General features: G+C 34.4%; 1 protein-coding gene across 9 annotated transcripts; it reads right to left on the bottom strand.

Annotated features, from left to right (window-relative positions):
* LOC105169161 (sterol 3-beta-glucosyltransferase UGT80B1) lies at nucleotides 1,511-10,936 on the bottom strand. Of its 9 annotated transcripts, none has more exons than XR_002287598.1 (16): nucleotides 10,682-10,936; nucleotides 10,509-10,580; nucleotides 9,821-9,914; nucleotides 9,424-9,557; nucleotides 8,802-8,872; nucleotides 7,647-7,728; nucleotides 6,582-6,683; nucleotides 6,411-6,466; nucleotides 6,078-6,112; nucleotides 5,452-5,665; nucleotides 4,652-4,867; nucleotides 3,857-3,916; nucleotides 3,709-3,748; nucleotides 2,991-3,212; nucleotides 2,094-2,209; nucleotides 1,511-1,911 (listed from the first exon to the last, which is right to left on the bottom strand). XR_002287598.1 is itself a non-coding variant. In XM_011089476.2 (16 exons), the coding sequence occupies exons 1-15, from the start codon at nucleotides 10,775-10,777 to the stop codon at nucleotides 2,144-2,146; spliced, it is 1,560 nt and encodes a 519-aa protein (XP_011087778.1). In that variant the 5' UTR covers nucleotides 10,778-10,936; the 3' UTR covers nucleotides 1,511-1,911; nucleotides 2,110-2,143. The 9 variants fall into 9 exon arrangements, 6 of the variants coding, with proteins under 6 accessions (XP_011087778.1, XP_020551612.1, XP_020551613.1 ...); XM_011089476.2 differs by having other exon boundaries at nucleotides 2,110-2,209; XR_002287599.1 differs by lacking the exon at nucleotides 1,511-1,911 and having other exon boundaries at nucleotides 1,918-2,209; nucleotides 2,991-3,112.

The raw sequence follows: 12,542 nt of genomic DNA on the forward strand, positions 1-12,542 counted from the left end.
AACCAACATATTAAAATTTTTATTGTAAATTTATACCATGATCATTTATAACATAATTGAAATTCGCTATGGAAAATCAAATATATTAAATTCAACGTTTTATAATAGGTGGGATTTTTTTAATAATACCAATATTTTCTTTCATGTACGTTCCGAATTCAAATTCAAAACCTCTAGTAAAGAATTTTGAAGTCCAAATCACTGAATTGTGTTCTGGAGAACAGGAATTGATACATCGACTGTTCGTGTTTTGTGTTTTAAACAAATTAAAAGAAAAGGCAAAAGAACAAAATGTAGGCAAAAGGAAGAGGGGTTGCTAGTCAATATTTTAGAATCCACAATGATGGGTAAAAAAAGAAAAAGAGGGTAAGTTTTGTCTTAAAAAAGGGGGGTGGGGGATTGTGCAATAAAATTTCTGAGCTAACCAACCCACTATCACTCTCGGGGACAATCATTCCCCCCCCCACCCCCCCAATCAATTTACTTTTCAAGATAATGTTTTTGATTTGGTCAATGTATCCTCATTATGAGTTCTTTCACACTCAAAATTATCTCCCTATGTCAATGCAAGATGTCTGCCTTCATAGGTTTTTTTCAGAATAAAATAAATGTCAAAATATTACATAACTAGAATTAAATTATTTGAATGTAGGACCTATATTATATTTTGATATAATTTATATTATTTGATATTTACTCACTTGATCCATATAAAACAAAAGATTTAATATAATTTACCTCACTGTGAAATTACCAACGAGCAAATTACCTTCTTATAAAAAAAATAATATACCTTGCTCTATTTTTAAAATAATTTATCTTATTTGCATTATTATAAGATTGTTTGCATTAAAAAAGTGTTTAGAATATGAAATTTTATTATTAGATGTGTGGTAAGGGACTTCAGTGCAAGCCCTCCAATTTTAAGAACTAAAAGCAACGGAAATAATTATGAATCTATATCACACACATGTATGTGAATATTCCTAGGAAGGCATACGAGGGCATTGTAATTATCTTAAATTACCATTACAGCATACACTCCATGTGTCACGGAATGAACATTCCAATCGACCCCGCAATTTAACTATATTTCTTTTAGTAAAAAGATAAATAATTTGATCAGTTTCTTACAAAAATTAATTGAACAATATGAATCATAATATGATAAGTGCTGAGATTCAAAAGTTTAGTAATTTCAAAATATCAAATAATCACTATGATAAATTAATTTAAACGGAAAAAAAATAACTTCAATAAAAGTCTCTAATTTGGTACTCTTGCAATTTTTTGATACTTGAGTTAGTCAAATTTGTGGTTTTTTAACTGAACCACTACAATCAAGAATGAAAAAAAAAGAAAAAATACACGAGAACAAAGTATACCGTTCATCTTCTTCATCCCAAGTCCTGTTACTAATTTTCTTTTTTAATTCTCACCACGCACATACTCAAAATTCAAACTCGAGACTTCCAGTAAAAAAAAAAAAGAATTGAATTCGGCACTGGACTGTCCACTGAAGAACAAGTCATGTTAATGGTGTTAGTTGGCAGTGGCTCCACCAGCATACCAACTGTGTCAACAACCAACATAAGTCGATGACTTAAAAGACTCCATTTCACACAAAGTAAAATGGTCGAAAGTCGTCAAAAATACTGCAAAAAACTGCGGTCCTCTTCATTTTCTAGTCCTCCATTTGGAATTACTACACACCTAATACAAAATTAATGGAAGAGAAACAGGTAACAGATTCTGGCTTCGTTTTCCTAGTCAAATGCTACCTTAGTTGAAAACAAGACAGCTCATTTTGGAGAAATAGTTCAGTGGACTCTTCAAGAAACGTTAGTCACAAGGGCAACTAGCAAATTTCGTTTGAAGATATCACTTCTTTTATCGATAAGAAAGTCTTCCCTGCAAATAATTTTACACATTGCAATCAAGATAACAAAAACAGGGTGCTTGCAGGAAGTGGTAACTGATTACACAGCCTACATTAGTTGTTCATGTATCAACAGGCAGATGCTCAACCTTTACCAAATTTATGAAGGAATTAAGGTACTGATTGATATGAAAATTAAGATCAGAAAACATACATGTCGATAGGCCAACCTGAAGAAACTGAGCTGTAAAAGAATAGGTTGCATCAGTTAGTAGCATCTATATGGAGAATTTCTTCTTTAATTATCCGCAAAGCTGTTGAAACCCCGTCCTGAGAAATTAAAAACACATGCAGGAGTCAGTGACCAATACTCATTTGCAATGCTTACAAAATTATTGCAATTAGATAAGTTTTCTTTCTCAAATTCAAGGAAGAAATGGATTGAAAGGAATGCCAAATAATTGCTGATTTCTAAATCAGCAACGTCGACCATCCAGCCAGACTTCAGTCTGTTATCACTGATTTTATACCAGATTTATTCACAGAAAAATTGTACTACAGGAGTAACATCTGGTTTGAGAAGTCACATCATCAGTCCAAACTCTAATGCTAGAAACCTACAAAACCCGATTGCAAGACCCAGCATCACGACATAGCGACTTAATGGTAGCAAAAAGTATACAAATGGAATTAGAGCAGGAAAAACTAGCCTGATTACTCTCTCTAAAAAGTTTGTGTTCCAAGTTTCCAGCATGATAGGTTCTTATACTAATAACAAATTGTTGCGTGCATCTTGACATTATTCTAGAATCCTCAAGATAGTTATTGACAATTGTGAAGATAGTAGCACGACCTAGGAGATTATAAATAAAAGAACGGGAGTAGTGTAGAGAAATCTAATTAGGCCTTGGAGCTCATATGTAACCGACCACCTGACACTACTTGTTCTCTATCCTTCCAAGTTTTCACCATCATTGGTGTTAAAACTAGCAAGGAGTTGAGGCTAACTTGTTACTAAGAGTTAATGCAGTAATTTTATACAACATAATCATACAGTATCAACCAAAAAGCCACCAACAAATGCACCATTAGTCTAACTAATGAATATTACCTCGGTGGATATTCTCTTAGCAATTTGTTTTGCATGCAATTTGACTTCGGGAGACAATGCATAATTAATTGCTCCCACGAGCATATTTGCAGCTTCTAATATACAACTCTCATCACCTTTATCTGGGAGTAAGGAAGAACTTTTTAGGGGCTCTGAGGCAACACCTAGCCAAAACATCCTCTCTGCCCAATAAAATTGATCCAGAATAAACGGGCAGATAACCTGTAATCAGATATCAATCAGATTTCTGCTCTTGTGCTGTTTCAGAGATGCAGAAGCTAGTGATTTTAGATTTAGAAAGTATCAAACATATTCAGCAGAAAATAATCACCTGCCAAGTGAGGTTTCCTAAAACAGTCAACTTTTATTAGAAATATCATAATAGGATTAGACAAGCTTCCTCAGGTATCATCAATGGAAATTATAGAATTTTTTCACAGCCAAATATCTGTTAGAATTCTTAATAATAATTTTCCCCGGCAGCTATCCTTGTTAAAAACAAGCTTCAGAAGTCCAGAGTAAAATCAGTTTCTAAAGCCTCAGAACCGAAGATCATCCAATTAAAGAACTTTGAACAAACACGGCTAGTATTCTCAGGAATAACTTCATCTACTGGGTGAAGACCCCTCATTTTAACTGGACCTTAGCAACTTTACAACACGATATTAAAAAATACAAACATGAGTTGGTGAACACCAAGCCCAATTACACAACAAACCTGAGGAATTCCTGCGTGCAGAGCAGCGGCAGTAGATCCACTGAAAATAAAAAGTAAGAATTGAAAAAATAAGAAATGGTTTAGGATTTAAATATTTCAAACAATACTCATAAACCTGAAGGGAAGTAAAGGTTCCGGGAAACATCACCTTCCCCCATGATGGATAGCAGCCGCACATCTTGGGAATAGCCAGTTGTATGGTATAGCACTTTCATATAAGAAGAAAAAAAAAAGATTTCAGTTTGATGCAAAATCTCAGCAGTCTAACCACACATGCATAGAAAAAGATATTTACAGACGAGTCAACTGAATGGAAAATAAAGCTCTCTCAATGAAGATTATGGAAGATCAATGATACCCTCCACTTGGTATTATTTAGTAGTCACAACATAGATTGTCAGTCCTAGAAACCAAACTGACTCTATCACTAGAGACAAATCCCCTACAACTAAACAACAGGTAAAATTAAGTGATCTCCTCCCTATCAATTGTTCAAACAATAAAACTTCAAATGTCCAATAATGTCCATAGTTTAGATACAACATTTTCTGGAATCATCCCGGTTTCGTACTTCTGGATCTATATGTATGCGCCACTTGTTTGCATGCTACTAGTTTGCTATATTATAATTTTATAACTCTAAGAGCTATTTTACTTCATCATAATCAAGTTCAAGCAAAGACCATTGACGTCTAAAATAGTTATGTTTTCAAGCAGAAATAAATTCTTTTCGTTTGCTCACTTTCTTTTCAAATACTGAACATGTTATTTGCATCTTCCTATGTGTCACTAATTGTTCAATGTCACCTTAACTTAGATGGCTGAATAATGCATGTCATGGATAAAGTTTAGACAACGGCTGACAGACAATTCCTAACGGTATGAACAATAATACACTGCAAACTGGTGCAATTATGTATTTGAGCCTTTTGCGAGTGCCGACCCGGAAAAGCAAAAAAGTCGGCCATCAAATAGCCAACTCTGAACTTCACCAGGTTGCGTTTGTTCGGAAGTTGATGATGGTGTCTGTGCAAACATCTTGATAGCAGCATCTAAAGGTCCATATCCAGCTGTCAGAAGAATAAATCTGTGACTTGTGATACTCAAAACATTCCCAAGGACCCGAAGGAAAGACTGGGGATTCTTCAAGTAACCCATGCTGCAGATAAGGAACTCCATTAATGAAATAAGTCGTCAAATGTATAATTCCTACCTACAATCAAAGTGCAAAGTACCTTCTGGAGTCATAATTTCAAAAAGTAATATAACCCACATACTTCCTCAAGTATGTCTCATGGATAGAAGTTACAGTGTCCATAGTTAGTAGTTTGAATAATAGATAATGACACATATTCTAAACATCATTTATTCTGCTCATGAATCATCTGCAATCACTCACATTTTGGCCAGTAAACTATGTATTGATAGAACAACAATGTATTGGCAGATTCCTCTGAAAGATCACACCACATGCAAGTATTTGAACTGTTTTTGTGTCTATATAAATGATATATATTTAGCCTATAGAAAATAAGATATTATGATGAGCCTAATTCAAACATTAATCATCGGTGAAGGCTGTGTCATTTCTTTTAAGAATGAACATGTAGTACCTTTCTGCTACAAGTTGCCGAAGCCAACAGATATAAGAAAGAGATCAGAGAATGTAATTCTCTCCATAGATTGTGTAAATAAACATAACCAGAAACAAAGAAGAATTTCAGCTCATTGATGTACACTTGCCTTCCAACAGAACTCAGACTTATGAAAATAGGTTGCTCTTCTGAAGAACCCAGAAATTCTTTTAACTTGGCATGAACCAAACATAGCTCATCTTCAGCATTCAATTTCCCCGAACAAATCAAAGATGATATTTCTGCACATCCAGTGCAAGAGAATTGCCATTCAGAAGGGAAAGACCAAAAACCACAAACACGAACTGCTGATGGCCAGTAACCTACAATAATACGAGAATGTGTGCAGTGAACAAGAAAAAGTAGAAGTTTAAGACATAGAAACTTAAAAGAAATAGGGTGAAGATTAGAATGGGAACTATATCCTTTGTTAATGAAAAACACACGACGAAATTTTTATTGACTGGATATTAAATTTATACCCGACAACAATATCCGACTACATAAAGGTTACGTGCAAAATGAGAATAACATAATCAGCTATCCTTAGCAAATAAACCTCTACAGTGATACTTGGAACTCAAGTGATAGTATCATATTCTTGCACTAGCATTTAGAGTTTGAAACAGTCACTTATAAAGGGAAAAAATCAAATTAGTTCTTTCTTTCATATGTCATTTACATTATGCCGTCATCTGCAGTAGATTCTGAAGGGCAAAAACTTATAACAATTACCAGGGCACTCAACAACTTCTTGGCTAAAGCCGTACCTGCCCATCCATGCCAGTAAAGGGTCAAAGACCAATAAAAATGTCCACATCAAGGGAAACTACGGAATAGTATGCAGAGATATTGCAAATGGATGACAATAAACACGAAATGATTAATGTTCCAAACATGCCTATTTTACCAATTGCGCAACATGAATAAGTGGAGTGCTACTTATTCTCCGTATACATTATAGAAGCTTCTTATCATGTTCTTTCCATAAAGTTGTCTATCCAGCAAACAGTAAAAGATAAAATAGAAACTCATATTGATTTAAAGTTTAGTGGAAAATACTCTTACAGTAGGAGTGGAGCTGAAGGCCTCTCGTGCCATGTTGGAAGACCAGTTACTGGATCCTAGTTTAGAACCATGCAACAGATCAATGGCCATTATATTAGTAAATATTCATTCAACATCATCACTTTTATAAACAAAAGATTCAACAGAGCTTCTAGTGGCTGCAATAACAACCGTAAAGGGCCAGAAGCTCAACTCTAGATCATAGCTTCTCCACGTTCCCCAGTCATCAGTGAAAAGTGGCCACATCCAATGGATAACATCTTCCCACCCAATCTATGATAAAATGTAGCAGAAACCTTAGTCAAAACTTGAACAATCATCAAAAGAACAACTCTTCCCCAATCCCAACTAAGCTCCACAGAAAATAAAAGAAAAATCAAAGACAAAGAAGATATCTGGGGTGAGTGAGAGAGATGTTGCTTCTCTGATCTGTTGACCTTAAGACTACATTATTATGAAGTTGACAATAAAGAAAAGGGCAAACTACAACGAGCTCCCTTGAGATTTGCAATAATTACAAAAACCCACTTGTTTGAAAAATTACCAATACCCTCTGATTTTAAGGCCGTCTAATAATTAGCCCAATCCGTTAGTCTCCGTTAAGTTTCCATCCGCTTTTTGTGGTGAACGACCAAAATGCCCTTGTGGACTAATGATTATAATTTTATTTATTTTTCAAAATTTTCCATCCATTTTTTGTGGTGAACGACCAAAATGCCCTTGTGGACTAATGATTATAATTTTATTTATTTTTCAAAATTTTCCATCCACCTGGTTCAATTTTTTTATAATTTTATAATTTTATTTTCAAAATTTTCCATCCATTTTTTGTGGTGAACGACCAAAATGCCCTTGTGGACTAATGATTATAATTTTATTTATTTTTCAAAATTTTCCATCCACCTGGTTCAATTTTTTTATAATTTTTTTACTTTTTAAGGAAAAAAAAAAGAATACAGCAAGGGCAAAGTTGGCAATTCTAAACCTACATCCAAGGATTACATAATTTTATCGAACATGAGGGGGTATTCGTAATTTTTTAAACAATGATGGGGTATTCGTTACTATCCAAACTTCAGGAGAGCTCGTTGTAATTTATCCTAAAGAAAAGGTTGAACAATGTAAGGGCAAGAATTAATCAAAAAATGAAGCCAACCAAATCTTAATCCATAGATGATGAACGAAAAAGATATTTCATTAAAGGTATATGAAGCTGAAAGAAGTATGATTGCATACCTTACCAGTTGGAGCTTCTCGAAGATATTTGTATAGAAGAGGAAGTTCATTCCTAAATTGGCGTTCAAATGAAGAGGGTGCGCTGGATTGCATAAAAAGTAGAACTTAGGCATTTTGTTACTGTAACTCTTCTCTATGCTAAAATGTATGAGTAGGAGAGAGTTAAGTGTAGAATCATTATATAAGAAATGCATAGGGCTTTATGAGCAAAAGAAAATTTAAAAATGCTGTTCTTTGTACATGTGCACAAGAAAATAAAAGTACACAACTAAGAGAGGAGAAACACAAACAGGCATCTGCGGACACACAGAGTGAGAGGGAGAGAGGAAAAGAGAAGGGACAAAATCAGCATATTATGCATCAGGAAATCAAATTTTCATAGGACATCAGGGTATCAAATTCCTGCCCAACATATGTGGGGTGATTTTAGACATCTAGGAATGTGATTACTTTAAACACCTCCCAGACTCTTAGCTCAATCATTAGCGTTTATGCATACATGGTGACCGTCATGATTTAGTTCCTTCTCGTTAAACTATAGACGACAGCCACAATCATCAGATAGCTGTATTCAGATGTCACTCACATTATATATGCACCTAATTGGATGCTTAAGGCTGGGCTTGACATTCCATAAGCAGCTCTACTTCCAAAGTGCTAAACTAAAGCTTCTGAACTTTTGATTAGATAAATATGTAATTAAAGAGCAACAAGGACTAACATATGCCAAGACATCTATATTTATGAAAACAAGTAAATAAAACGGGTGTTCAGCAAGAAAGGATTTAATTGGTATTCAAGGGATCTCGATTTCCAAAACCTATTTTAGTATTTGGAATGAATAAACTCATTTACAAAATTATATAAGGATTTGATGGGTTTAACTAGAAATTCTTAGTTGAGCGGAGTCCTGCAAAAAAAAATGGGATTTGATGGGATCGGGATTTACAACTAAGGATGAGAATGTGTTTTTACATTATTGTCCTTGTTTTCTGAAACAACAAACAAGTCAAAGAAAATCATAATCAGTTCTATTTCCCTCTAACCTCCAACATTTCCAAATCCAAGCCATATTCTTCCAAATCCAACTTCCCCTTCAAATTGACTCCAAACAGACTAACGTTTTGCAATGTGAAATTTTAATTGAAGTTATACCTGTATGGAACGAGATAAGGAGCAGCAACAACACAATTAACATGAAAAAGTTCCGCAAGAATCCAACCTTCCTGAACACAAGTGAAAGAGAACTTAATTTGGGGAACACTCCAACTATATTGCATTTAGAGTACTAGTCACTGACTCTTAGCTATCAGGGAAGAAAATACAGAATTGTTTCACAGTAACTTATTTGATAAAATAAAAAAAAAATTTATTTGCTCAAACTAGTTCAAATACTAGCAAATTGTATAAGGTGCCAACTGAATTCAATGTTCAGCCAGTTACCTAATTTCACTTGTATTACATTGCAATACAAAGCAAATACGAGCAAGACACCATACACTAGCCATTACAAAATTCAGACACAATTCCAGCCTTCTTTAAGAATTATGTAAGCCTGCACGTGATCTCAGTCTTTGTTTCACATATAATTATAAGGAACCTAATTTCCTTGTCTCGCCATTGTCAGAAACCAATAACTAAGTCTGAATTAATAGGCCTGGCTAGTACCATATTCATAGGGATTGAGATTTTTTTTTCAGCTTTACATTCATCATGTTTGTAGATAAACAAAATACAAAGAGCATCAAGAATGCAACCAATCTTGCTAAGGATTTACCAGTGCAAAGAAATTTATGATGATAAGATCACCATCCAAGATTGGGCCCCCTCCATATATTGCTTCAACAATTGAAAGACACTCTTGTCTATGTTTTCTTGTGATTTCTTTCTTCTGCAGAGAAAATGACGACCCTGTAGAGCCCAGTAAAATATATGAATTAGATGAAAAATTTACAAAACTGCATGCTAATTTTGAAGGAAATCTACCAGACCTATAAATTCATCTACCACCTAAGAGAAACTAGAATTTCTAAATCCCAAGGGGCAAACTGCATGCTAATTTGAAGGAAATCTCCAGACGTATGAATTGAACATACATGTGAAGCATCTACGACCTAAGAGAAACTAGACTTTCTAAAAAGCTTCGACCAAAAGAAAGAACACGCTTGCAGAACCTCCAGTATCATCGTGTTGCTGAGAAGACAAAACGGGTGGCGAACAAACTGGATAGTATGCAACTCCTTTTGCACCTAAATGACCTTTTAGGTTCTGCAAAGAAAAAAAACAATGAACCAAAGTGATATTATCATAATAATGCTTAAAGCTGCTAAACCTAATACACTACTTTATTTCAATCTTAAAAGCACAATATAGGCAGGATTTCGGCAGGGATATGAAGTAGACTTTAAAATTAACTTCAATGGGGCAAACTTTAAGGCTTCTGAGAAAATGGCTTTGGTATTATGATTTAGACCACAAGGTTAGTGCCCACCACAAATGCAATTGACACCTTAATTCTTCCATGCTGCCAGAACATGCAGAATCCTTGGCGGCTTTCTCTGTGGAACAGTAAGTTAAAAACAACTGCTTGAGATTGTGGTTGAAGGGGCTATGTTTCTTATTTACAATAAATATCTGCAGTTTGATCACTCAGCTACAGGCACCTTCGCTCAGGACGTCAAACTCTTCGCTAGCTAATAGACTTTGTTAGGAAATTTGGAAATCAGTTGGCTAACCAAGTTCTTGATGATCAACGTCTCTGGTAAGACAATCCATTCACTTCCCCCTTTTCATTTTTGCCAATCAAATACAATAAACACACAAAACAAATATATTTCACAATCATGTAGTTATGTACCCAACCTCGTGTGCGGAATGAGTTACAAATGCAACTTCATACTGCCGCTGATCGGAAGCAAAAGCTGCAGCTATTGCCTACAGAGGAAAACCACAAGCCACAGCTAATTATTAAAGCAATAAATCTCCACTCCAATATATTCAGTAATATAAGAAGGAAAAAAGAAAAGACACGTTACAGCTATGGGGTAAACATCGCCTTTAGTTCCAAAAGCCATAAAAACTGCTATTGGTTTCGTCCTCATTGCTTCCGTTGCCGTCGTCGATGTCGCCATCGGATGGCGTTGTCGGACTCCGGCGGTTTAGAACTTCTTTGATACAACAGTGTGACTTACGCAGCAGCTAATGTGGGCCGATCGAGAGACAAACTAAATTCTCGAAGCCCAAACCTGTAATGGGCCCACTTTATGTACACATACCAGCTTAGGCTAGAAGGCCCTGGCCCGCTTGTAATGGGCCTAAACTCAAATATCTGTTTTACTTTGTAATAGTCTTGTGTGGATTTCTTCTACTAACAATATATGTTTGCTGTGGTAAATTTCTAACACGAACCCGACTTAATTGAATTTGAACTAATTATATGATAAGTGCAGTAAATTTATTGTATAATTGGTGTACAGTTCATGAAAAGTGATCAATCACATAACAAGTATATCGACTGATTTAACTGAACTAAATTGAATCCGAACCAAAAAAAAATTCCCAATTGTTAGGTGCCAAAAGTAGGAATGAACTATCAGGAAATATGCCTTTTACAAGTCGAAATTTAGTACATTTTGTGCAAAATCTAGTTTTGGAAAGATGGTGTTTGGATAAAAGCAAAAGGAATTTTGTTTCTTGGTTTTTGTATAAAGATGTTGAATGATGTTATTTCTCCAACATCATAAGTGTTAGAGACGACCACCTCACGTGGGATTTTGTCATGGTACGTTCAGATAATGTAAAATTTGCTATTGATTTTTTCCCCTTTTTCTTGCTGTCGTTCCAAGAAATTGAGATATATTATTAGTAAAGTAATAATGTCACATTTGGACATTGATTGTATGCATTCGGAGATATTTTTCGTTGTTTCGATAATGATTTTTTTTAAATTTAATATTGGTTATGGGCATGTTTAATTTTTTTTTTTAAATAAACACCCGAAGGTGGGGAGGCTTTTTGGAGTCCCCATCCATTTTTCATTGAAAATAAACAATAGTCATCATTACAACATTACCGCAACAAAAACATAAAAGGAGAAGTACTACTCCTTTACATTGTGATACGACATCAAGTTTTTTGTTTCTGCCATCTTTTTTTTATTCTATTTGTTTTAATTCTTGGACCGCACGAGCTACTCCTCTGTTTCATCACTTGGATGTTTCAATTATCACTAAGGACCACTACTAACAACATGTACTATTACAACTTTAAGGAATCATATTTGCAAGTTACGAGAAGACATTTTTAAAAGAAAAAAATAAAAGATAAAATTTTAGAATATTAATACTATCTGGAAAAAAAAAAAAAAAAAACAACAACAGTTCGAAACTTGTGCGGTACACTATCATCAATAGATCGACTCATAAACCACCTCTACAAACTTATTCACAAGATCCTAGCCCCATCAACGAATCTACACACTAAATACGCAATAATGTATTAATGTACGAGAAATGTAAGTTCATGTCTAAGGTTGAGACTGGTGTAGGAGTTATGCTACTCTAGCCATCAATTTTTTTCGAAATCGTTTACAATATATTCACTCATTGTCCATATCGTTAAACAACTAATGGGCGGGCATAAATTTTAAAATATTTTGTATTTTTAATATTTTAAAAATAGTATATTGAAATAATAGAGTATTTGGATAAATTTATTTAAAAAATCTTATAAGGTCATATATTCTATAAAATGCTTTAAAACTTATAAAATATTAAATTTTATTTCAAAAAAATAAAGTTTTTAAATATTAAGGTAGAATTGGCTCAGACAGGGCCCACTTCAACATATTAATGATTGTACCAGTCAAGGCAAATCCAGCCCAAATCCAACTCCTCC

The sequence above is a fragment of the Sesamum indicum genome, linkage group LG8, assembly GCF_000512975.1.
Source record: "Sesamum indicum cultivar Zhongzhi No. 13 linkage group LG8, S_indicum_v1.0, whole genome shotgun sequence".
In the NCBI taxonomy this organism is placed as follows: domain Eukaryota; kingdom Viridiplantae; phylum Streptophyta; class Magnoliopsida; order Lamiales; family Pedaliaceae; genus Sesamum; species Sesamum indicum.